The 25,675-nt window shown below is 44.0% G+C and overlaps 1 protein-coding gene across 7 annotated transcripts in view; it reads left to right on the top strand.

Moving 5' to 3' along the window:
• Brd4 (bromodomain containing 4) overlaps positions 1 to 25,675 on the top strand; it is an 85,370-nt gene that overhangs the window by 39,389 nt on the left and 20,306 nt on the right. For 5 of the 7 annotated variants that reach the window (XM_037197894.1, XM_028860785.2, XM_028860787.2 and 2 more), the window contains exons 2-7: positions 10,687 to 11,005; positions 14,385 to 14,522; positions 15,791 to 15,926; positions 18,006 to 18,298; positions 18,623 to 18,985; positions 19,841 to 19,969. In XM_037197894.1, coding sequence (XP_037053789.1) covers positions 10,721 to 11,005; positions 14,385 to 14,522; positions 15,791 to 15,926; positions 18,006 to 18,298; positions 18,623 to 18,985; positions 19,841 to 19,969 — 1,344 coding nt within the window. In that variant the 5' untranslated portion in view covers positions 10,687 to 10,720. Of the gene's footprint in view, positions 1 to 2,295; positions 3,005 to 10,686; positions 11,006 to 14,384; positions 14,523 to 15,077; positions 15,206 to 15,790; positions 15,927 to 18,005; positions 18,299 to 18,622; positions 18,986 to 19,840; positions 19,970 to 25,675 lie in introns of those variants that run through there. The other 2 variants (XM_037197893.1, XM_028860790.2) reach the window with 2 other exon arrangements.

Here is a 25,675-nt window from a genome sequence, read left to right as displayed (position 1 = left end):
CTATATAATAAATAAATCTTAAAAATTATTACATGAAGCTGGGCGGTGGTGGCGCACGCCTTTAATCCCAGCACTCAGGAGGCAGAGCCAGGCGGATCTCTGTGAGTTCGAGGCCAGCCTGGGCTACCAAGTGAGCTCCAGGAAAGGCGCAAAGCTACACAGAGAAACCCTGTCGCGAAAAACAAAAAAAAATTATCACATGAATATTAGTTCTATCTTTTTAGTTCTTAATACAGAAGCAACAGGGATGTCTATGGAGTATGTTTTCATCCGGAGTGTGATAGATGTGATAGTTTTTGGTTTGCTTTGGGTTAAAAGTTCCTGTCTGTGAATGACTTTCTTCCTCTTTGTTTTTTGTTTTATTTTATTTGGGGTTTTGGAGTTGGAGCTCATTTATCCCCAGATAGGCCTCACACTTTCTGAAGCCAAGAACAGCCTTGAACTTCTGATTTCCTGTTGACTCTACCCACCCCGTCCTGGAGTTACAGGTATAGATAGGCATGGGCTACCATGCCCAGATTATGTGACTCTACCAAATGAGCTATGTTCCCAGCCTAACTCTTTGTTAGTAATTAGACCCAGAAGACAGAGCAGTCTGCAAAGGAGTCTTCATTATGGGTTCTGCCAACCTGGGTGCTCCTGAGGTTCCTCTGGATACCTAGATACACCAGGGAGGGGTTGATTATCATTGCCCTTTCACAGAGACTAGGCTGATTGGGAAAGCCCCAAGAGGAAATGAGACGTACCTTATGTTACTTGCTTTTTTCTTGTACCACTTCCATCCTCCCTCTTACTAGTTTCTGGGTTGGGATACTTGATTTCTGTGGGTTACAAATAGGAACATTATTTCTTGCAAGGTCATAGTTCTTGTTTTTTTCTTTTTTTCTTTTTGAGGGAGGGGCTGCTTTGAACTGTTCTCATTTAAAATGGTGTAGGGTTTATTTCCATTCAGCTCCTAGTCATACTGGAAGTTACTGAGAAGGTGTCAGTTTAAGTGCAAGCATCCCCCTCAAACTGACTTGGTTAGATTTTCTGCACAGTAAAAAAATGGAACAGTGGCTGAGAACTCCCTGGTAGTACATGAAGATGACTGACTGAGTGGCTTATTTAAGTAAGTGGTGTGTGGAAGCCAAAACCCCTTGACCTAGGAGCCTCACTGACTGTCAAAGGCATCTATGAATGTGTAGAATGGATTTTTTTTCTATATCGTCGGAGTTTGTATTGGTTGTGAATATCACTGGATTTTCAAGACAGGATTTCTAGTGTAACAGCTCTGGCTGTCCAAGAATTTGCTTTGTAGATCTGCCTACTTCTTCCTCCCGAGTGCTGAACTAAAAGTGAGTGCCACCGCTGCCTGGCATAAACAACATTTTAGACACTGTTCGCTATCACTGCCTGTGATCTTCTGGTCTTGGGTTATTCTTTACTTCCTGCTTTGTAAGTTGAGACCTCAGTTTGTTTATATATATATATATATATATATATATATATATATAAAAGCTTGGTATTAATTTTGTGTTACTTCCTGTATTACTTACTCCATCCTGTATAGTTGGAGTTCGTGAGGAAAGAAGAGAAGAGAAGTTACCTTTCCTGGAGCCACTTAAAAGTGCCTAGAAATCAGGCACTAGAAAAGAGGGGCTTGGCAGTTAAGATAACTTGATGTTCTTCCAAAGGATCAGTTAGTTCCCAGCACCCACGTTGTGGCTCACAAACATTTATAACTCTAGTTCCATAGGATCTGATGCCCTCTTTGGGCCTTTAAAGGCACCAGCACACAGATGATACGTATACCTAGATGCAGACAAAACATCCATACACATAAAATAAATCTTTTTTTTAAGTGCCTAGAAATTAGCCCGTGTAACATGTTTTTAAAATCAGCTTCACACCAGGCATAGTGACACGTATTTTTTTAATCCTAGCATTCAGGAGGCAGAGGCAGGTGGATCTCTGAGTTCCAGGACAGCCAGAGCTACATAGTGAGACCCTGTCTCCCCTCCCCACCCCCAGTTATCTTCATAACAAAGAACTCATGGTAGTAGTGTTGACAGGCAGACACTTTATGGAGTCCAATGGGTGTTTGTGAAAGGAAGTGGATGACAAAGAAACTAGACTGTTTTTATATATGTGGTGGGTTGTTGGGTGGGTGGCTTTTTAGTGTAAATTAGCCATAGTCATTCACAGACCTGCCACTGCAGCCACCTTTTCCCCATGTGTTTATGTGTACATCCGAACCTAACATAATCTGAGTTTTTATTATTTTAAAAAACTATTTTATTATGTAACATTTCTCGATCCCCTTTTCTTCAGAAAGTCTAGAATTCTGTGGAACAGGGCTTACAAACCAGCCCTCAGGCCAGTTGGAGCTTATTCTTCTGTGGCCGGACTTAATTTTTGCCAGTCTGGTTTCTTTCATATTGTGGTAACAGAAGAAAGGATTATTTTGAAAGACCTATGCCCATCAGCTGACAGTATTTACTCTGTGCTCCTTTACAGGAAGGAGTAGAGGTAGCCCAGCAATCTTGTGTCCACAGCAGTGCTTGCTTGGTTTGATTTTCACCTTATAGAAACATTTTAAATTCAAGAATCTTTCTGTCCAGATTAAGCTTTCAGCACCATGATGGGACCTGTATGTGACAGTACAGCTGCAGCTGCTGCTTCCTCCTTTTTTTTTTTAACGGTACACAAACTGTTTGTCCATCCAGCTTGTTGGCAACCTTTACAGAGAAGAGGAAAAAAATTCAGCTCTCTCATACTCCCAGTGTAGCTGTCCTCCCTGCCTATTGCTTTCTTCTAAAGGAAAGGCACTAGAATTCTATTGGTGTGGTTGTAGCCAGCCCTGGCCTGGCCTCTGGTCTTCCTGGCTGTAAGAAAGATCTTTGTTGGCCCGAAGGAAGACAGAACTTGATTGTATCTCTCATTCCCTTAGTGAAAATGGTGGCTTATCTTCACCTTCTGGTTCAAGAGAAGATTCAGGGTATACAATATTGTAGCGTCTGAGGTAATGGGCCCCAACCTGGCAAGTCCAAGACAGGAGGGGTGGGTTATGTACAAACTGAGCAAAAAAAGGATTAAGGCTTCTAAGAGCTGCCTCGGCACATAGCCACTGGCCTGGCTCCAGGCAGTGCAGTCTGGCTCATGATATAAGCGCTGTTCTCACCAGCTGCAAGAGCTAGTCAGATGGAAAAGTAATCCTGTTTGTACTTCCCCACTGACACAGATTGCACAATTAAACAGTGCTGTCATCATGAATGTGAAGTAGCCACTGCTCTAGGACCAGGAGAGGAATGGGCCTTCTTGTATCCTTGTATACTTGTATAACCAGTATTTCAGCAAAGATATTCCTAGGACAGGGTAAAATGTGCTGCAACTTGACTAGTAATGAGAATATGTGTGTGTTTAATTTTTTTCTTTTTGAGATTGTAATGTGATTACATCATTCTCCCTCTAGTTCCTCCTATAAGCCCCTCCTTGCTCTCTTTCAAATTCATGGCCTTTTAAAATTGATTGTGTACACACATATATGTATATACATATGTATTTTTAAATATAAATAAAACCTGCTCAGTATATGTAAAGTTACTTTGTTTTCAAGGCTGACCATTTGGTGTACTTTCCCTGATGAATACTGTTTCTCCCACTCTCAGCATTCCGTAGTGCTTGTAGTTCTTTGTGTGGGGTTGAGGTTTTGTGACCCCTCCCCCCATCCACCTTAGCATGTATGTTGTTGTCCTTGTTCATCTCTTGTTTAGGCTGTTTTGTTGGTGAGACATGAGTATAGTTTATGACATTACTAGGAGACAGTCTCACATCAAGCTCCCTGACAACCTTTCTGCCACCTCTTCATCAGTGTTTCTTGTGGTTTAAGAAAGTACAGGAGTGTTTTTAGATGTATTCATTGGAACTGGTCTCCATAGTCTGCATTTTGATTGGTTGTGGTTTTCTGTAATGGTCTCTGTTGCAAAGAGAAGTTTCCTTCATGAGAAGCAAGGACTGTAGTCACTGGTGGGAATAAGGACAAATATTTAGAATGTAGTTAGGGATTATGCGGGTTTAGTTAAAGTGGTGGATGTAGGTTCTTCTCTCAGATGTATGACTTCACTAGCCCTTGGTAGTTAGCTAGGTTTCTAGTACCAAGAATAATTTCCCTCCCCTTGAACAGGTCTTCAGTGCAATTAGAGAGCTTTTGGCTACCACCAGGTATTTGTGCTGTGCCTGCTGATCATCGTTGTGTTTTGTAGGAGTCAGACCTACGTAGGGCTGTTGGTTTGTTGCTTCCCTCCTGTGGAAGCTCGCACAGTGCCTTCTGGTACCATGAAAAGCTAGTTATCAGTGAGGCGGCATTCAGGTCAGTTCCAGTTCAGGGCACTCTGTGCCCTGTGTCTGAAGTGTATGATGTCTTCAGCAATAGGGGCTTTCTTCCATCTCTCCAGAACAGCCTAGGCATAGCAATAGCATGCATGTTGGGGAGTTTCTTAAACTACCCCAACAAATAACTCAAAAGAGGGCTTCTCATGCCTAGTGTTGGAGCTTTTGTTAGGTTGTCTTTGGCTCTAGGAGGGATCCCAAATGAGAAAATATCATTTAAAATAATATGTTTGTATTTATACATAAACATAGTAAATGTTAGGATTTTTAGTGAATAAATTAATGACTTTTTCATTCTTACTGTTATTTTACGCTCCTTCTGTATTTTTCTTTGTCCTCTCTCCCTAAGTACTCCCTACACACAGATCACTTATACCCTGCTATTCACCTCTCTATTGTTCCCCCCTGCCTCTTACCCTGGCAGTGGTTCCTTTCTTACTTTTCTGATTGTTGCAGTTACTCCAGGATATGTGAGTACATCTGAAGATTTGGGCTAAGAGCTTCCAATGTCTTTCTGGATCTGGGTTACCTCACTTTATGATCTTTTGTAGTTCCATCCATTTATCTGCAAAGTTCTTGTTTCATTTTTTTCAAATTTGTTTTTGCCAGCATCAGTGCCCCATACCTCTGTTTTGGTCTGTGGTAGACTCTATCATTGTCCCAAATGCTTTATGCAAGTACTGTGTACTCATAGAAAGCTGCTCTCCCACATTTTAAGGATATGTGTGAATTTGAATGTATTTTTCCTATGGGCCTGGGGCCAACCACATTGGCCAGTAGGAAATAATTTTAGGCTATACCCTTTCAGGCCTCTTCTTGTACCCCAAGCTTCAGCAGGGAATTGTGCTTCACATTTTGCCTATAATGATGTTTAACTCTTCTTGCAAACAGATGGCCAATTACCGCAAGGTGTCTCAGTTCTGATTTATTTATTGGGGTTGAAAATATTTGGAAATAATAGCACTACTAGAAATATGGCTTGAGCCCCAGCTCATGAACCATGTGATATTTGGATACCTCTGTAGTGAGGGCAGGTCTTCTGAGGTGTAAAGTGCTGTCAGCCAAGGCAGAAGCTCATGGTTATTGCTCCTATGCTTGTTGTGGTAACTAAATCAAAGCATGCTAAGTACACACCTCCATGTGACCTCCATTTGCTGTGTTGTCATGGGAATTACAGTGAAGATGATAATGCCACTGTTTGAATTGTAAGGTTTCTGAGGATTAGACTAATATAGCTCAAGTCTGTAATCTACAGATACAGTGACTGCTTTCAGTTGACTAGCACTCATCTTATAACTGTTCCTTATCTCCCTGGCATTTTGCTACCTATGTGTTGTACCTTCAGGAAGAAGGTGAGTCTGACAGGACAGGACAGAATTAAGGACTTACTGGGGTTTCAGTGGACTAGCAGACTGGAACCAGAGAAACAAAATGTGTCTGGCTGCACCCACTCAGTTTACTAAACATCTTGGCAATGGACATATACACATTCTGCATCAGCTGTTCTTTTTTTTTTCTTCCTTTCCTTTTCCCTTTCCCTTTTCTTCTTCACAGGGTTTCACTGTGTAGCCCTGACTGTCCTAGAACTCAGAGGTTCCCCTGCCTCTTCCTCCTGATTGCTGAGATTAAAGGCATGTACCACCACCTCTGAGCTATCAGTTGTTCTTAAATAGTCTTATCACAATGGTAAGAGGGGAGAAGGTATCAAAGAATGTCCTTGAGGGGACTGGAGAGATGGCTCAGTGGTTAAGAGCAATGGCTGCTCTTCCTGAGGTCCTGAGTTCAATTCTCAGCAACCACATGGTGGCTCACAATCATCTATAATGAGATCTGGTGCCCTCTTCTGGCCTGCAGGCACAACACTGCACGCACATAATAAATAACCTTCCCCCCCTTTTTTTGAGGTGTCCTTGAGAAAAAGACATACTTAATCAGAAGTTGCTAAACTTTGGGAATTATATATACACATACATACATACATACAGTTGTGTTAATGGATATATATTAATATATATTATCCATATTCATTAATCTAGAGGTTTCCAAACTTTTCACAGCATCCTTAAAAATCTCAAGGTTGGGCCTGTGGAGATGGCTCAGAGGTTAAATACTTGCTACCCAAGCATGAGGACCAGAGTTCAGATAACCAGAAACCCACATAAATGCAAAATGGGCACAGTGGCTACAGGGACAAGTTGGCTAGCAAGACCAGCATTATCAGTGAGCTCTATGCTTGATTGAAAGATCTTGTCTCAATGAATTAAGATGGAAGAACAATTAAAATGATAATTCTCAAAGTCAGCCAAGGGCCTACACTCATTCAAACACATAGACACCCAGCACAAACATACCTGTGTGTGTAAAATAGGTAAGGGTACTCTCTGCCTTTTTACATGCACCTAGGTCAAAGGAAACACTGTTTTGTTTATTATGTAGGTACAAACAACTGAAACTGCTAATGCTCCAACAGCTGTGTTGCTGTTGAAACAAATGAAATTTTTTGGAAGGAGAATTCTTTATTTGTGTATATAGTTACTTACAAATGACAGTTTGTTGTAGCCGAGTTTCTGAGCGATCTTATTAAATAAAAACATGGAGCCGGGATCTGGAGAGATGGCTCAGTGGTTAAGAGCTCTGGCTGCTCTTCTAAAGATCTTGAGTTCAATTCCCAGCACCCGCATTATTATTGTGCACCATCCATCTATAGTTAGATCTGATTCTCTTTTCTGACATAAAGGTGTACATGCAGAAAGAGCGTTCATATATATAAATGAAACTTCCTTTCTACCCAGGCTTTTATTGTCTTGCTGTTCTGCCCTCTTACTGACTCTTAGCCCAGCTACCTCATTTCCTTGTCACTGCCTGTCTGTACCGACCTCCAGGTCTCTATGGTTGGTACTAGGATTAAAGGCGTGTGTCACCATGCTTGGCTGTGTTCCCTAGTATGGCCTTGAATACACAGAGATGCTGCCTGCTAAGTGATCAGATTAATGGCATGTGTTACCATTGCCTGACTTTTGTGTTTACTTAAAACAGCTTGCAATTTCCTCTGATCTCCAGGCAAACTTTATTTATTAACATACAAAATTCACCACAGCCTGTCTCTCTTATGCAGTTATGCAGTAAATACAACCTCTCAGAACCAGTGTGGACACCACTTCTTCCTTCTATATGGATTTTTTTTTCTGTGATTCTTGCTTCTTATTACAATAATAGAAAGCTTTGGAAATAACAGCCCCATTGAAACGAATATACTAGCGCTTTGTGTTAATAGTGCTTACAGTGCCCCTCTCACTTTAACAAGGTGCCCCAGTCCTAGAGCACCTTGGCATTAGCACCCCACTGTCCACCCTTGCTTCATCTTTTTCCTTATGTCTCTAAACTCAAAACTAGTTATTATAGAATTTCTTCTGGAACAGATTGAGAATCAGGGCAAGCATTTAGGATTGAAAATAATAAGTGAAATTCTCTCACTATTCCTCGACAGCAACTTTTTTTTTTTGACCCCCTAGATGGAAAAATTGGCTTGAAAACAGTTGATTTAACTATCAGATACTCAGCTACCCTCCTGTTTGATCCTCACAGATGCTGCTGTGTCTCTTGTCTAGGTCAGTTCCTCTGTTGTCACTGTGCTGATAAGACCTGTCTCTGCAGACCTCACCGTAGGCACACATGTGGTATGCCTTGCCATCAGTACAGTATCTTCTCTCCCAGTCCACGGCAGGAGTAGCAGCCCAGACTTTTTTTCCTTCTTCATGGTATTGCCTGAAGTGTTACTTTGTCAACTCAAAGGGAATGTCATGTCAATTGCTAAATACCCCAGGCTGCCATGGAGCTCCAGTGAGACTCACTGGCTGAGTAAGTGATTCAGTCTGATAGTTACCACACTGCCCACATGAGTGCTGCTTTCCTAGAGCCGCGAGACCGAGCCAGAAGCCCTACAGTAACAATCTTCTGTGTAATGGAAAGTGACTTTCGGACAGTGCACTCATGGGAAGTAGCAGGTGAAGATCAAGGAAGCACCAGATGCTGGCTAGGAGGTTGGGACATGTCTCACTGTGTGTGCTTTTAGCAGAGATACCAAGTAAAAGATGTGAAGGTGACAGGGATGGTGGTAGTCAAGTTGTGGAGCATGATGATTAAGACCCAGTGAGGATGACATTAAAGGAGGAATTTACCAAGGGAGACTGAATAGGTCACATCTGTGCTATAGGGGAGTCATTTCCTTGCCCCCACGGGTAGATAAGAGGTTCATCCTTTCATCATGTTTGTTTTGTTTTTATTTGGGGGCAGGGCTCCCTGCAGTAGGAGTGGGTTCTTGAAATTCCCAGAGCTTTTCATTTCCAATAGTTGTATACAGGAATGGTATTAACAGTGTTGTGGTGGGTGAGGATGAGAGTCCTGGATGTTAACCTGTCCCTCTGCTCTCCGGCCCCGCTGCCCTTACGCACTTGCTCAATACACAGCATCAGGAGAGGGAGGGTGTGTGTGCTTGTTCATGTATGTTTTTGTTTGCTTGCTTATTTATTTGAGACAGTTGTGTGTTTCAGGTTGGCTTAGAACTCATGATCTTGCCTCAGCCTCTCCAATTTTGGGATTATAGGCATATCCTAAGCTTTCTAGGAGAAACCTGATTGTGGCAAACTGGAGGTCTGTTCTTTAGCTTCATTGGAGTCTCTCTGTCCCTCCCTCCCTCCCTCCCTCCTCCCCTCTTTCCTTCCCTCCCTTTCTCCCTCTTCTAAGATATTTTAAAGGAAAGAAACCACTGTAGTCCATGATGCTTGGCCTCCAATGAAGTTGTTCTAGGGAATTACCACATTTTGGTCCTGAACCCATCACTCACTTTTGGGGTGCTTTTCATAAGCTGCTTGGCTGGTCTTTATCATCAGCCCCATCAGACTTATCAGACTTCTATGAGGCAGCTACACATTTAGTTTCAGCTGTTGGTACCCTTTCACCATCTCTGATGCTGTGCCAGAGATACCAGGACAAGGTTTTATATCCACGAAGCACCCTCCTCCTTCCCACTTCCTAAAAATATTTTTTGTGAACTGGGGGTCAGAGGAGGAACTTGCTAGTCTTTGAGCTGTGGTTCATTTATTTATAAGCCTTAGTTTATTTCATTGGGATAGTTAGATAGACAGCTATGAACTTTTTTAAAGAAAGCAGTAACCTTTTATGAGATTTCTTTTCTCAGTAACATGCATTATTTGAGTTACCCAGAAAATGTTCTTAGTAACTGTCAAAACCTGTCCAAAACCAGGTGAATAGGCCTTATCTTGCTGCTCTTTCCCCTTTGCAGCCCTGGTCCAAATAGAAGTATTGATTTGACTTTGTGCTTCATAAGCCACAGTTATAAACAAGGGCTTACATATCTTATCCTGTCCCTGTCATACAACCAGCGTCCTCCAAAGGTCTTCAAGTGAGGACAGGGTCTTGCAGGTTTATGAAACATAGCGTTATTATACCTTCTTCACCTGTTTCACCTGTTCCTGATCAGCTCTTCCTGAGTGCTCTGCTTGTAGCTGGAGTTTTCCTGGTCATGCCTGGCCCATGGTCAGGACAAATCTCTCTCACCCACCAGTCCTGCCGCCACTTAGACCCAACCGAGTAAACACACAGAGACTTATATTGCTTACAAACTGTATGGCCGTGGCAGACTTCTTGCTGTCTAGTTCTTCTATCTTAAATTGACCTATTTTTATTAATCTATAAGTTGCCACATGGCTTGTGGCTTACCTGTATCTTTACATGTTGCTTGTCATGGTGGCGGCTGGCAGCGTCTCCTTGCCTTAGCCTCCACTTCCCACAATTCTCTTTTGTTTGTCCCACCTATGCTTCCTGCCTGGCTACTGGCCAATCAACATTTTATTTATACAGAGTAATATCCACAACATCTGCTCCTAGTTGTTGATAGGTTATACCTATCTTCTGTGCTAGATGGCAAGTATTTTTGTGGTGCTGGGATTGTGTATGCTAGCTATATCCACCCAGTCTCCTTTTTATTTTTTGTTTTGAGGAAGAATCTGACTGAGTTGTCCAGATAGATCTCAAACCTGGCAAAGCACCTTCCTCAGCCTCCCGTAACTAGGATTACAGGCCCTTATCACCAAGCCCACCTAGATGACCAGTCTTAGAAGAGACAGGCACTAGAGCCCTTTTAGTTGGGTCATGGAGTAGCTCTCCCAACCATTCTGATCAGTTAGTGCCAATGGAGCACAATCTTTGGAGTCTGTAGCCAGGGTCATTTGTCATTTCTAGTGTGGTCCATGTGCTGTCTTTGTCTCTGATGGGACTTTTTTTCTTTCTGTGTAGAGTGCCTGGTGAAGAATGTGATGGGATCATTAGCATGTCTACGGAGAGCGGCCCTGGGACAAGATTGAGAAATCTGCCAGTAATGGGGGATGGACTAGAAACCTCCCAAATGTCTACAACGCAGGCCCAGGCCCAACCCCAGCCAGCAAATGCAGCCAGCACCAATCCTCCACCCCCAGAGACTTCCAACCCTAATAAGCCCAAGAGGCAGACCAATCAACTGCAATATCTGCTCAGAGTGGTGCTCAAGACACTATGGAAACACCAGTTTGCGTGGCCTTTCCAGCAGCCTGTGGATGCCGTCAAGCTGAACCTCCCTGTGAGTAGCTGGGCAGGGCCTGTACTTACACCCCCCCCCCCCCCCAGTCTCCCAGTGAAGGCAGATTCTGCAGAAGGGTGGAAGTGGGTTTGGAGTCATGGTAAGGACTCTGAACACCAGTATCCACAGTGGCCTTTCAGTATATGCTTGCAGCCATCCTGAAAATCAAATAGGAAAAGAAAAGGGGGAAGCTAACTGGCTTAGACATACAGTGATTTCTTAGTTATTTGGGACCCCATGGAAAGTTGTATATAGAGAGGTTAAAACGAGGTGAGCTGAAGTCAGAGCCTCAACTAATAGTCCAAGCCCCTTTCCTCTCTCAGCTGTGGTTGGTCAGCCTGTGTAGAAAGGGGACTGATTTACTGAGCAGCAGTTACTTCCATCACCACCAAAAAGCATTTCGAAGGTGGTGAAGAGAATAGAGCATCTCCTACGGGGCAAGATTGGAAGGGGACTGTGCTACATGTCCCCTGGAGATACTACACTCCCTATCTCTCACCACACCGTACTTAATCTTGTGTTTTTCTCTTTCTTGGAGAATCTCCCATTTGTGCACATCCCTAGCAGACAGCTCTATAATCTGAACTATCTCACTGAACCTCAGGGAGTGGTTGGAACAACTGTTTTCATATTTCTCCTTCAAAAGCCAGTGCTTGGTTTCTGAGTTGCTCTCTGGAATGTGTAAGTTCCACACCCTCCTGTCAGATGTGTTACGTGGTGGTAGCCATTATCCAAGTTGGGTCTATGAGAGTTAGAACTCCTCATGGGGAGTTGGTAGCCTTAGTATCTATCTGCCAGGTGTTCAAATTCTCCAAAATGGGATACCCAGGGTTGGGGATTTAGCTCAGTGGTAGAGCACTTGCCTAGCAAGCGCAAGGCCCTGGGTTCAGTCCTCAGCTCTGGGGGTGGGGTGGGGACCAAAATAACAAAATGTGATACCCATCTCTGACCTGTCTTGAAAACCATGGCTGTGATAAATGTTCATGTGTGTCCACCAAATATGTCTTCTGGCATCAGAAGAAGAGACAAGACATATACTTGCTATATACAAGACAAGACATAAACTTGCTAGAAAGGAGATGTGTGGGGGAGGGAATAGTGCCCACCATTGATTAAGAAGCAATACAAGCAGCTGGCAGTGATGGCCTGCAGGTCACTCAGGAGGCTCTTTGGGGAACTGTAGCAGGGATATGCAGGATCCACAGGTAAAAAAGTTACTATTGTTTTGCTGTGAAGAGACACCATGCCCAAGGTAGCTCATAAAAGAAAGTGTTTTATTGGGGATGCTTACAGTTTCAGATGGCCATCATGGTTGGGAGTGTGGTGGCAGGTAGGCATGGTGTTGGAACAGGAGCTAAAAACTTAACAATATCCCAGTCTGCCGGGGTGGTGGTTGGGGGTGGCACACGGGACAACAGAGACAGACACTCCAGGTCTAGTGTATGCTGTTGAAACCTCAAAGTTCACCACCCCCAGTTACACACCTTCTGCCAGTTAGGGACCAAGCATTCCATTATATGAGCCTATGGGAACTATTCTCATTCAAACCATCACATCGACATAAAAGGAACTGCTGATGGTGGAATGCAGATTTCTAAACTTTCATGAGAAGAGGAGAAAAGAGGCCAAAGTGTCACCAGCAAACAGCAGTCCTCAGATTTTTATATCAGAGAACACTACCATCCTGCTGGCCAATAGAAGATCATTAAGCCTTAGAAAGATGTGATACAGATGTGATTGTCTGAATGAAATAGTTAGGATATGAAACCGCTATTTGAAGAAACTTGGCTTTGAGGAAAAAGTATGTCCAGGCTAGAATAGAAGGTCAATTTATTATAAGGGGAAACAATAGGGGCAGAGGCAAAGACCAAGGCAGGGGATTGCTAGGGGCCTTTGGGTGAGGTTAGAGGTTACAGGGATATTCTGACCAGTAAGTATATCTAGTAGGTGAGGCTTGACTGTTAAAAATCTGTCAAGTGTAGAGGCTGAAACGCCTGAAGGTGCGCCAGAATTTCCCTTTCTTAGATGGTGTGAATCCTACCACTTTGCTAATTTGGATGTCACCTTTAGTAGCCTTTTTACAAATAAAGGGACATGTGTGTCCCAGAGTGGCCTTGAATTTGTTACCTGTTCTATCTAGCCTGGCCTTTGAACTCCATATCCTCCTACCCTTACCTCCTAAGTTCTAGAATTCCGCTGATTTGATGTCTTCAGAGAAAGGCTGCTAGACAAGAGTGATCTCAAAACCCTAACTCTAAGTAGACCTGGGAGCTGAACAGCTGGTGTCCTAAGAGCTCATACTTTTCTGGAGCTATTAAAGAGCCACCTTAAGGTGTTATTTTCTGGGGCCTCAAGCCTTCACATGCATTTTGACCTCTTGTCTTATCTTAAAGCCACTGCCTTAGCTCTCAGTCCTTTTCTCCAAATTTTCTTTCATCCCACTGCTCTTCTGTTTGCCCTTTACTGTTGTCCTTTTGCCCTTGAGTGACTTGCTGCAGTCTGCAATGAAGGTCACAGAAGAAAATCTGTCTAGATTTCCACAGGGGTTAATATTTTTGTCATTAGTTTTCTTTGGAAGGGAGGCGACAGCATGATACAGGTCAGATTTTGAGTTGCCTTTTGGTTAGGGTGTGCACATGCAGCCCTTACCAGAGCAAGGCACCCCTGTGTCCCTCCTCTTACATGGGTAATAGTGGCTTTTTCTTTCTTTATGGGTGTCAGCACAACTCAAAACCTTATTGCCCACTTTGATGCTGTACCTTCATGCTGTCCTTTGTCCCTCAATCCCCAAGAACTACTTTTTAAAAGATGGTCATTTCCCTGATATTTACTTAGAATGAAAGGCTATTTTAACACTCTCCTAAAAGAAAAAGGGGAGTTTATAAAGCCTCTCCTCTACCTGAGGAGCTAATGACAGTTGATGGTTTCTGGGGAAGGAGAGTCAGTTTTCTTTGGGGATATGTCCATTGGAAGTTGATGTTTCTGACTGTCCTACCCACGTGCACACAGGCAGCACTGATTTGACTTAGAGGAATATTTAAAAAGGACAAGGAGGAGGCCTGGGTGAGGGGGCTGGGGAGTGAGGGCAAATATGATCAAATATATTGTGTATACAAAATTACCCTTGTTTTTTCTTTTTTTATTTTTTTTTTAAAGAAAGTATTTGCATTTGTTTTTCCTATGAAGACAGTGTGTTAGCTTGTACATTTGCCATCTAGTGTTTAGGAATCTGTCCTTTTGCCCACCTTTGCCTTCAGTTCCTTCCTGACACCATTGAGAAAGTATTTGATTGACTGGAGAGAGGGGCTCAAGCACAGACAGCTAGTCCAGCATGACTTCTCAGGTGACTCTGGCCTTCTTTGATCTCTCTGCTCCTCAGGATTACTATAAGATCATTAAAACACCCATGGATATGGGAACAATAAAGAAGCGCTTGGAAAACAACTATTACTGGAATGCTCAGGAATGTATCCAGGACTTCAACACTATGTTTACAAATTGTTATATCTACAACAAGGTGAGATGTGGGGGGCAGGGGTCCAGTCCTACTTGGGAAGGAGAGGAAGTAAAAATGGGGTTCTTGTCAGGAGCCTAGGGGCAGGGTTGCTGGGAGCAGCTGGGCTGTAAGTATGATAGTAAGAAACTTCCAGAGGTAGGGTGATGGGACCTGTAATTGTGCCTAGGGCTGGGTGTTTCTTTCGTGGGGAGGAGGGTACTGTCCTTGTTAGCCTGTAGCACCTGCCTCTAGTACTCTGGGAATTGTATTTTAGTTCTTGAGCATGTCTGGTAGAGAACATATGAGGACAGATGACACCAGATGACACCAGATGGTCCATCGGGATTGTTAGGTGAAAGAACCTGTGCAACTAGAGTCTTGCAGAGGTGTGCTCAGGCACAAACCTTGATGTGAGAGGGTACAGTGGGGCTGGTTGCAGACTCCACTGTTCTGTGGGTCACAGTCTCCTGGAACTGTGGACATGGCCATACATACAGACCCAAGGGTCACTTCCTAACCCCCGTAGCCAAACCTTTCGGCTCGGCTGTGCCATGAAGCCAGATCATTTGTTTACAGTTCAGACCACAGATGTGATTAAAACCAACCCTTTCAAATAGAACGACTCTGGAGGGAGACACTATACAGAACTCAGCTTTTGACCTCTGCTCGTGTAGTGGGTAAAATTGCCCAGAAGAGATGGGTAGGTGAGTTTCTTGAAGTTTACTGTGTTTTGTAAAGCCGTAGTTCTCACCACTTAGGTGAAAGCAAAATGTACAGACTAGGCCCTCAGTTTAGAGCTGAATGGGGACAGCATGTTCTGGACATGGTGATAGAGTGGGGATCAATAAGGCATTGTGATAAGGGCTTCATCCAGACCCCACTGAACTACCTCTGGGGTATATTGGGGAGCACTGTTGGAGCTCTAAAATATTCATCACAAGAAATGCTGCATAATTTGAGTATTTCTGGTGAGTTCATTTGAGTTGTATTTGAAGAAACTCCAAAGTAAAGGAGGGCCTCCAGTTAGAGATTGACCAAGTTGGTAGGTACATAAGGCACAAGGATGGTTTCTTGGAGCTTAAAACTGAAAGGGAGGTACAGGTGGACAGGTTTTGTTGGGGATACCTAGTAGCATAACCATTGTGGCCCCTTGGAGTCCAGATCACGGAAGGAGCCTGGATACAATGCTCCAAGTATTGGGGCATGGGGGGTGGCCTTGGTGTCCTGTCCACAAAGATGGGAAGGGTGGGCCTTCCAGCTCTACCCCACCTGTTTGTTTCCTCATCCAGCCTGGAGATGACATCGTCTTAATGGCAGAAGCTCTGGAGAAGCTCTTCTTGCAAAAAATCAATGAACTGCCCACAGAAGAAACTGAGATCATGATAGTCCAGACAAAAGGAAGAGGACGAGGGAGGAAAGAAACAGGTAGAGTATTTGAAATAGCAAATAAATCAGCTGTGTTTCTCCCTTGTCTTTGTTTCCCAAGTTTAGAAGAGTACCAGCGATTATAGGAACATTAAGTGGTGACAGCAAATATTACAGTGCTGTCGTTTGTACAGCATGGGATTAGGTTTAGTATTGCCTATGCTCCCAGGCTCCCAGGGCTTCTACAGATCTGAAATCCCACCTTGGCAGAAGTAATTGGGCAGTGGGTGGTTCATGGATTTAGGTAAAAAGACAGGGTTTCTCTGTGTAGCTTTGCGCCTTTCCTGGAACTCCCTTGGTAGACCAGGCTGGCCTCGAACTCACAGAGATCCTCCTGCCTCTGCCTCCCGAGTGCTGGGATTAAAGGCGTGCGCCACCACCGCCCGGCCAAAAAGACTTGTTAGTGCTGTAGATTTTCTTTTTTTCTTTTGCTTTTCTATCTTAATTTTATTATTATTTATTTTGTGTCTCTAAGACTCAAATCAGCACCACCCACATTGTTAGACAAGCACTTAACTATTGAATTTCATTTCTAGCCCTGCTTTTCCATTTTAGAATAAGGAAATTAATCTGACCAGAAGCTATCGTAACTAGTGTCGCAATCCTAAAACTGAATTGCTTTAATGAACTGTGCTAGTCATGTTCACCTCTGATGCTCGGTCATCTGAAGCCAATAACTTGTTCCCTGTTTCTATCTGCACATTCTGCCTCTATGTTTATGTCATTTATGGCTCTGAGATGCAATAGGTGACAGTTTTCAGGTAGCTCCTGGATGTGAGATGCTTTTAGCCTGGCCTCCCACCTTGCAAAGACACAGGGGACCACTAAATCCATTTTAGCTCTTGGAATAACCAAAGAAAACTAGTCACTCACATGGATGCTCCCCACCTCTTTTCTCCCTCTTTCCCTCCCCATCCTTTTAGGTCTCTGTGTTAACTCAGGTTCAAGTCTTCATGCCTCTTGAGTATTGGTGTTACAGATGTACACTACTACTCAAAACCAGGTCACTCCTTTGGCATATTAAGTCACATCCCTTATCCATACAGTCACAGTCTACTCCTCACTTTCCAAGACCAACAGTTAGGATTATTTATAGGGCAAGCATGGAAATGTCTTCTCTACAAGTCCTGGATGATGTCCAGGCTTGGTGACTAGATAAAGAAAATTGGAAAACTCAATATAACTTCTCCATTGCTCTTCATGTGGTACTGGACACTGCTCTAAGACAGCCTATGGCTGCAGAGTACTTTTTTTTCTTTCCTGTCCCTTTCTCCATTTCTTCCCTTTCTTCTAAGACAGGGTCTGTATTTATATATCCCCAGCTGCCCCAAACCCTCAATCCTTGTACCTTGCCCTCCTCACTGCTGTGATTACAGGCTTTGAAGACTTGCTTTTATAGGGTGTTGAGTCTGTTCTCTTTGCATGGCATCCAGTGTATGTGCAAAGGATATGGCAGTATGGTTCCTGGTCCTGTCAGCTCATATTTGAGCTGAGGTTGTCAACCTTTGTAATACTGATTTGGTGTGCCCTGTGTATTTTGTGTTGGGACTTATGTGTGGTACAACTGCAGGGAAACAACCTGGGTAGTCACAAGAGGCAGCAACTGTGTACTAGTCCCCAGTGGCTCTGAGAGTTGAGCTCATGCTAGTTTTCAGAAGCCTTGCAAGGATGGCTGCTGCTGGATTCTGCCAAAAGCACTCTGAAGGGAACACTTCTGGGAATGAAGAAAGCTCTGGATTCTCAAGGAACATTTTTCTGATTTCCATGTGCAGCCCTGGTGCTAACACACAGCATATAAGTTTTCTACTTTTTCAGCCTGGGTTTCCCTTCTTATGAAAGTCTGTGTCTGAGTGAGGAGTTGCCTCCAGGACACCTCAGGAAATGAGGTTTCTGATGTGCTGCTGCCTTCCCAACCCTGGGGACACAAGGATATGTTTGGCATACAGTGGTGTCTGGAAATGTTCAGGATGGTCTTCTCACTAAAGCAGATGTACCACACAAATCTGTATGGGTGTTTTGTAAGGGTCAGCCAATGTATGCCAGCATACCATTTTAACCTATCCTTTTCATGATTGGTAGGGACAGCAAAACCTGGTGTATCCACGGTACCAAACACAACTCAAGCATCAACTCCTCCGCAGACCCAGACACCTCAGCCGAACCCTCCTCCATCTGTGCAGGCCACAACTCACCCCTTTCCTGCTGTCACCCCAGACCTCATTGTCCAGCCTCCTATCGTGACAGTGGTGCCTCCCCAGCCACTTCAGACGCCTCAACCAGTACCCCCCCAGCCACCCCCCCCACCTGTTCCAGCTCCACAGCCTGTTCAGAGTCACCCTTCCATCATTGCAGCCACCCCACAGCCTGTGAAGGTAAGCATCCTGGGTATTGGTGGACTGCTGCCACCAGGGACGGGCTTGGAGGAGAGGGGTATCTTCTGTGGTCAAGGCCCTGGTATTAAACAGGAAACCTCTTCAGTAGCTTCTCTGGCCTCTAAGGGAGCAAATATTCAGTTTTGTGCTTTTCTGTTGCTGGCTGGTTCTATCCCAGCTGTGGTAAACGGTGGTATGACAGGGTCTCTGTTTTGGGCCTGTTTTGAGATCCTAGTCAGGGCTGGGTTTCTGAGATGCTCCTAAAGAGCAGCTGTTACCAGCCTGAGCCTCTGACTGAGCCTTTTGTGCCTGTGCTCATGGCAGACAAAGAAAGGGGTGAAGAGGAAAGCAGATACCACCACCCCCACCACCATCGACCCCATTCATGAGCCGCCCTCACTGGCCCCAGAGCCTAAGACCGCCAAGCTGGGTCCTCGACGGGAGAGCAGCAGACCTGTGAAGCCCCCAAAGAAGGATGTGCCGGACTCACAGCAGCACCCAGCACCAGAGAAGAGCAGCAAGATCTCTGAGCAGCTAAAGTGCTGCAGTGGCATCCTCAAGGAGATGTTCGCCAAGAAACACGCTGCCTATGCCTGGCCCTTCTACAAGCCTGTGGATGTGGAAGCACTGGGTCTGCACGACTACTGTGACATCATTAAACATCCTATGGACATGAGCACAATCAAGGTTAGCCACAGGCCCTGGGATTGTGGGCAGAGACAAGATTTCTCCTAGACCAACCCATTAACTCTGGGTGCCAAACTGCAGGGCATTGTTGAAACATACACTAACCTTGGTTACTTGGCTGTTTGATTTAGGTATTGGTTCTGCCTCTATTCTTCGTGTAAGGAGATGTAAGATGAGACTCTGAGACTCTCAGTGCCCTTTTGCACCTTGCACCTGGCACATAGACTGAGGAGACTTTGGGTGCTCTGGGTGCAGTGGGATGGGGAAGGCTTTACTGTCTTCTATAGGAGACACAGCACTTGTCTACTTTTTCTTTTCTTTTTTAACAGTTGTGATTTTTCTCCTGGAAGTAGAATAACATTGCTCAAGCAGGAGACAATGAACCAACTTCTATGTACCCTTAATACAAGTACATGCAAAATCAGAACTCGATCCAGGCTGCTGCTGCTTCTTTTTTTTAATCTTCTCATTAGCTCTGGCACAATCTCTTCTGGGGTTCTGTGTTTTCAGTTTCCCTTTAGACCTTAGTGACCTTAGTAGGTAAGCTTGGTGCTAACAGGTCATTTCCCAGCCCCAAGGCTTGGCAGTCTCCTTGTCTCGTGCTGAGAACTGGATTGATGACCTATTTATTGTTTTCTGTGTCCCCTACCCCATACCCTAGCCTGGATCAAACTGAGAGCCACTAAGAGACCATCTTGTTTCACAAACATCATTTCTCTCTCTCTTTCTCTCTCTCTCTCTCTCTCTCTCTCTCTCTCTCTCTCTCTCTCTCTCTCTCTCTCTCTCTCACACACACACACACACACACACACACACACACACCCTGACTAACTAGGACCTGTCTTGTATTTCTAGTCTAAACTAGAGTCCCGTGAATACAGAGATGCCCAGGATTTTGGTTCTGATGTCCGATTGATGTTCTCCAACTGCTACAAGTACAACCCCCCTGACCATGAAGTGGTAGCCATGGCTCGAAAACTCCAGGTGAGCCTCCAAGAAGGGTAGGCCATACCTTATATGGGCCTAGGAAGTTATAATTCTGTTATTTCACTCATAATAATGCTGTGGGACCTGGGAAGAGGTTTCTTTGTTGTTGTTTCCTTTGTTGATTTTTGTTTGTTGTTTTTCTTTTTGTTGTTGTTTTTTGGAGACAGGGTCTCTCTTATGTAGGCCTGGCTGTCCTAGAACTCAATATAGACTAGACTCCTCCGAACAGCATATGTAACATTTTAAGTAATGCATACACACATTTAAAGTCAGAGTTGTTAAAACTAAAATAGGGTATCTGGTTTTGTGTTCCACTGAGTCTTTTCTCCCTTCTCCTTCACCTATATTCTGTTGCTCTTGTTGAAAAAAGCCCGTGTGTTGTACCTGGCCCCAGTCCAGTCTCTTCAAAATAGAAGAGGTTTACCTGTCTTAAGGAGGCAGGAACACTCCACCAGCTGTAGACAGCATGCCACGGTTGTATTCATATGTGAGCCAGAGTAGTGGTATGTTTTCTCACCAGCTTTGGAAGCCTTCATTTATTTGCCTTTGAGTTGGGAAGTGGCTGTTGATGTGTTGGATCCTAGTGGATGTAGTTCCCAGGCTCTGTCCTTGAGAATCCTGCAGAGTACACGAGTGGAACAGCATGAGTGTGAACTGTTTCTCCACTTTTCAGTAATAATCCTCTTGTATCAGCCTCTCCTGTGCTGGGACTACCACAGCTGGCTTTTCCTTCTTCTCTCTCTCTCTCTTTCCTCAGCAACCTGGAGAAGGCTTTAAGTGGGTTAGTGGTGGTTAAAATTGGAGAATAAAGGTAATATTTAATACCTTATGATCTGATCTGCCTTTTATCTTTTTTTTAATTTTATTTTTATTTATGTGTCTGTGTATGGTATGTTTATGGATACCCACAGAGGCCAGAAGAGGACACCAGATGCCTTGGATTTGGAGTTAAAGGGAGTTGTGAACAGCCTGATGTGGGTGCTGGGAACTGAACTTGAGAACTGTAAGGTGCAAGTGCTCTAACCACCTAGTCATCTCTCCAGCCCCAGACCTGCCTTTAAGGAAACATAAGATTATAATTCCCAGCCATTTCTTCCTTTGTGCATGGGTTGCTATTGCTCTCAGTTTGGTAGTCTATAGGCTGAGCAACCTGCTGTTAAGAGGCCCAAATACGTTGGTTGTGGATTCCAAGGCTTCCTTACATAGTAGTCTCTAGGTACTTAAGGACAGAGATGAGGATTTGCAAAACTCTTGGTGATCCATTGGTCTTGGTCACACAGAGGCCACTCAATCCCCAGTGATTCCCTGCTTCCCTACTTTGGTTGCCATGTGATAGCATGTTTTCCTTTCATCAGAGTTAAGACACTTCTGTCATTTGGCCTCTGATGATGGGTTGCCTTTGGTTCAGAGAACTTGTCAGATTCAAGAGTAGCTTGATAGGATTATTTAGGGTTGACCTGGCTCTCAGATTCAAATGCATGCTCAGGCTAGAAGGATTTTTTTTTTGTTTTGGTTTGACTTGTTTTACATTTATGAGTATGGGTGTTTTGACTTTATGTCTCTGCCTGGTCCCTGTGCAGGTCAGAAAAGGTTAGCAGAACCACTAGAATGGAGTTGTGAGCTGTCAATCACCTTGTGGGTCCTGGGGACCAAATGAAATCCTCTGCAAGAACATCCAGTGCTCATAACTATTGAGCCATCTTGCCAGCGCCTAGGAAGTTTTTGTCTTCTGACTTGCACTGGGGTCTAGTGTTCCCTCTCCAGTTTAGTATTAATCCCTTATGGAATTCAGGCTTTTTTAGTTGTACTACAATTCTTTTAAAAATGCTTTATTTATTAGAGATAATCTTACTGTGTATCTCTGGGTAGCCCTACCTTGTCCTTCTTGAGTGCTGGGATTAAAGATATGTGCCACCCTATCCAGATGACTGCAGTGTAGCTGAAGTTTTTTTGTGTCCCGCCTGATCTGCAGCCTCTCAGACCCAAGTAAACACACACAGGCTTATATTAATTAAAACTGTTGGACCATTAGCTCAGGCTACCACTGACTAGCTCTTACACTTAAAACTCAGCCCATTTTTTGTTAATGTTGCCACGTGTTCTGTGGCTTTTTACCTGTGTGCCATTACATGCTGCTCCTTGGACAGCAGGCTGGCATCTCCTGACTCATCCTTCCTACTCCCAGAATTCTCCTTACCTGCTTATACCACCTATACTTCCTGCCTAACTACTAGCCAATCAGCATTTTATTAAACCAGTGTACAAAAGCATTATTCCATAGCATTTTGTAGCTGAAGTTGTTTTGTGTCCCGCCTGATCTGCAGCCACTCAGACCCAAGTAGGTCCTAAGTTCAATTCCCAGCAACCACTCTGTTGCTGTAGTTCTTTCATAGGTCCACCAAGTGGCAGCATGCTTTCAGACTTGGACCTTTAGTCCCTTCCTTCTCTCCCCCACAGTTTCTTGAGAAGCCTGGGTAGTATTTGCCCACAGGATCCACATTTGATATCCTTGCCATTTGAAATTGCAAAAATCAAATCAGTTACCTGAAAAATGCTATCTTGAACTACTTTCTTTATTAAAGAGGGAAGAAAAAGAAACCACTATATTGTCCAACTTTCCTTTTTTTTTAAAAAACCCCCCCCCCAATTCCACCCCATTGGATTTTTTTCTATCCTCGTGATACCTTGCTGCTAATAACTCTTTATAATCTCTACTTTTCTGAAGAGGGTTTTTTGTTTGTTTTATTTTACATTTTGGTGTCTTGTTTAAGGGTGTGTGTGTGTGTGTGTGTGTGTGTGTGTGTGTGTGTGTGTGTGTGTGTAGCACCTGCCATTCTCCTCTTAGTGGGTGAAGCTGTCCAAGCATGCCATTTTCACTCATGGTATGACCATCAAGCTATCTGCCACATGCCCCTCTAGAGATGAGTTCTTTCTAGGCATTGACTTGATAACAAGCTCAACTTAAATGAGATGCCTACTCTCAAAGAGGGTCTACTTGAGGCAGTGTGGGAGGTTCTGTGCCAGTGTTTCTGAAAGTAGCATTCAGAAATTTCCTGTCTGGAAGGAAGTTGTGTTTGTAGAATCTTTGTGCTTTGTGTTCTTTTTGTTTTGTTTTGTTTTGTTTTTCAAGACAAGGTTTCTCTGTGGTGTTTTGGTGCCTGTCCTGGATCTTGCTTTGTAGACCAGGCTGGCCTTGAACTCACCACCGCCCGGCATGCTTTGTATTCTTTTTCTCTCAGTGTTCCCATATCAGAAGGCTATAAGTAGTTAGAAAGGGGACACAAGGTTTTCCCCTGCTCACTTCTTTTAAGAGATACTGAGGGACTGGAGAAGTGACTAAGTGCTTTCTGTGCCTCATGAGGAAGGACTAGAATTGGATCTCAGAATCCATATAAGAAACGAGGCGTCCTGCACATGCTTAGAACCCCAATTCTGAGGGGAATAAAGACACCAAGATAACTAGTCCTTGCTAGCTTCTTGCCTAACTAAGAAAACATGAGCCCCAGGTTCTGAGAGAGACTCCTTCTCAAGGAAATAGGTGAATGATAAAGGAAGACTGCTGATGTCTGATGTCCTCTTCTGGTATCCAAGTGTGCATACAGGTGTGCACACCCACTCCCTCCCCATAGGCATATACTCACACAGGCACATAAACACAAAAACAATTTTTAATAAGTTATATTGAGACCAACTTAGATTTCTTAATTAGGCTGTGCTGCAGGAGTGGAATTTACTTGGAAAAGTTATATAGGAGCCACTTCATTTTCCCCTTCTACTGTACAAAATTTTGGGTGTTTAGAAAACTTGTGTCCCATAGCCTGGCAAGCATGGTCTTAGTAATACCAAGCTACTCTAGTCTTGGAGTGGTTCCAGGGCTGCTGGGTATCCTTCGTTTTATTCCCTGCTCCGTTCAAAGTCATTGAGAAAATGTGTAGTAACTGTAGCTTGTGTGTCTACTGGGCTTTAATCTTTCAAGATAGTCACAAATATGGAGTGGTGTATAATTGTTTACATAGGGAGAATGAAACTGGTGAGTACATTAGGTCCCATAGACTGGCAGTTTTGTTATTCATGAATGTTCAAGCTTTATCCCAAGCTTTCAGTTTCTGTACCTTGCATCTTCCGTGGGTTTCTAGCTACCACTTTGGCTTCTGGACTGGTTCATCTGAGATAGTTTGGACAGACAACCTAGCATCTGAATTTGTACTGGAAGGACTTTTATGCTTTCTTTTTGTTTGTTTGAGATGGTTTTTCTTTGTAGCCCTGGCTGTCCCAGAACTTGCTCTATAGACCAGACTGACCACGAACTCAGAGATCCACCTGCCTGTTTTCTTTATGTATCATGTACAGCCTGGGCTAGGTGAGGCTGCTTAATACTCTGACACATAAAAATACTTGCTCTACAACCATTGGGCTGTGATGATCAGAGGAGAATGTCAGTCATATCCTCCACCCTAGCTAGCCATAGAGTTTTAGAGCAGGTTGTAGCTGAACATACCTTGAGATGCTGTCACCCCAATAAGAGATCTGATTGTTACATTTCCCTGAGTGCTACTGTTGCTGTTCCTGATATCTACTCTCTTCCTGTCACCGTTCCATAACAGCCATCTGTGTTCTCCTCTCCTTGACCCAGGTGTTCTCCTGAGGTTCTACACACCTTTTCCAGTCTCTCCTAGTTCTTTCTGCTCCCTTGCTATTTCCCCTTAGTACAGCTTTGTGTTCACTGATGGTCCTGCTTCCAACTGGTCTCTTGGTTCCTTTAAGGTAGGAAGCCCTCAGCAAGTTTGTCTTCCCACAGCCCTGGGTTTTCCTGATGCCTCTGCCTTTGGTAGAGTAGGATTCCTGGTTCCCACAAAAAGAAAAGGATGGGTCATATAGCTGAACACATTTTGGAAGCCAGTAGCTCTATCTTTGCTTGATGATACTTTCTCACCTTGACCAACTTCCTGTCTTGTATTACTTGCCCAAGGCAGAGCACTTAGAGAATGGAAGGAGCCTTAGAGTGCTGTCCATTCCACTCATGTCCATAACAGCTAGTTTTGAAAAGAATGAAAATTTCTGGTAAAAAGTATTAAAAACTAGCCAGGAAAGGTGGACATGGATATAGGGCCTGAAACAGCTTCCTCTTGTGCCTTCCTTGTGTTCTGGGAAAGAGAATTGGTCATTTCCCTTACAAAGTCCTAGCGCTTCTCATTATATTGCTCTGTTCTGCTTGGCCCTAGGCCTGGTTTTAACAGACAGCCATGGCTCTGGCTGCCTTTTGTTGGGGGAAAGGGGGGTTGGCTTTTCAAGACAAAGTTTTTGTGTACCCCTGGCTGTTTTAGAACTCACTCTGTAGACCAACTGGCCTCAAATTCAGAGATCTGCCTGCCTCTGCCTCCCAAGTGCTAGGATTAAAAGGCGTGTGCTACTACTGCTGCCTAACTCTCTGGCTGCTCTTGAGGGGCTGTAGCCTATCCACCTTAGTTGATAGGGGAGTCTTAGTTGTTTCATTCAGTAGGGACCTCCACTTTGGTGTGAAGCCACTTTATTTCCTGGTCTTCTCTCTAATCAAGTGCTAGTCACCTTCTGTTGTGTATATTTGTCCAGGGCTCTGCTCTGATTGATTTTTACATAAATTAAGAAATTAGTGCCTGTCTAGTACTTGATCAGCTAGACTTACACAGAACAGAATGTCAGGCAATACCTTACCCTGTGAGAAGG

Source organism: Peromyscus leucopus, chromosome 22 (genome assembly GCF_004664715.2).
Source record: "Peromyscus leucopus breed LL Stock chromosome 22, UCI_PerLeu_2.1, whole genome shotgun sequence".
In the NCBI taxonomy this organism is placed as follows: domain Eukaryota; kingdom Metazoa; phylum Chordata; class Mammalia; order Rodentia; family Cricetidae; genus Peromyscus; species Peromyscus leucopus.
Note: the sequence above shows the minus strand (reverse complement) of the source record. Positions and strands in the feature narration are given on the sequence as shown.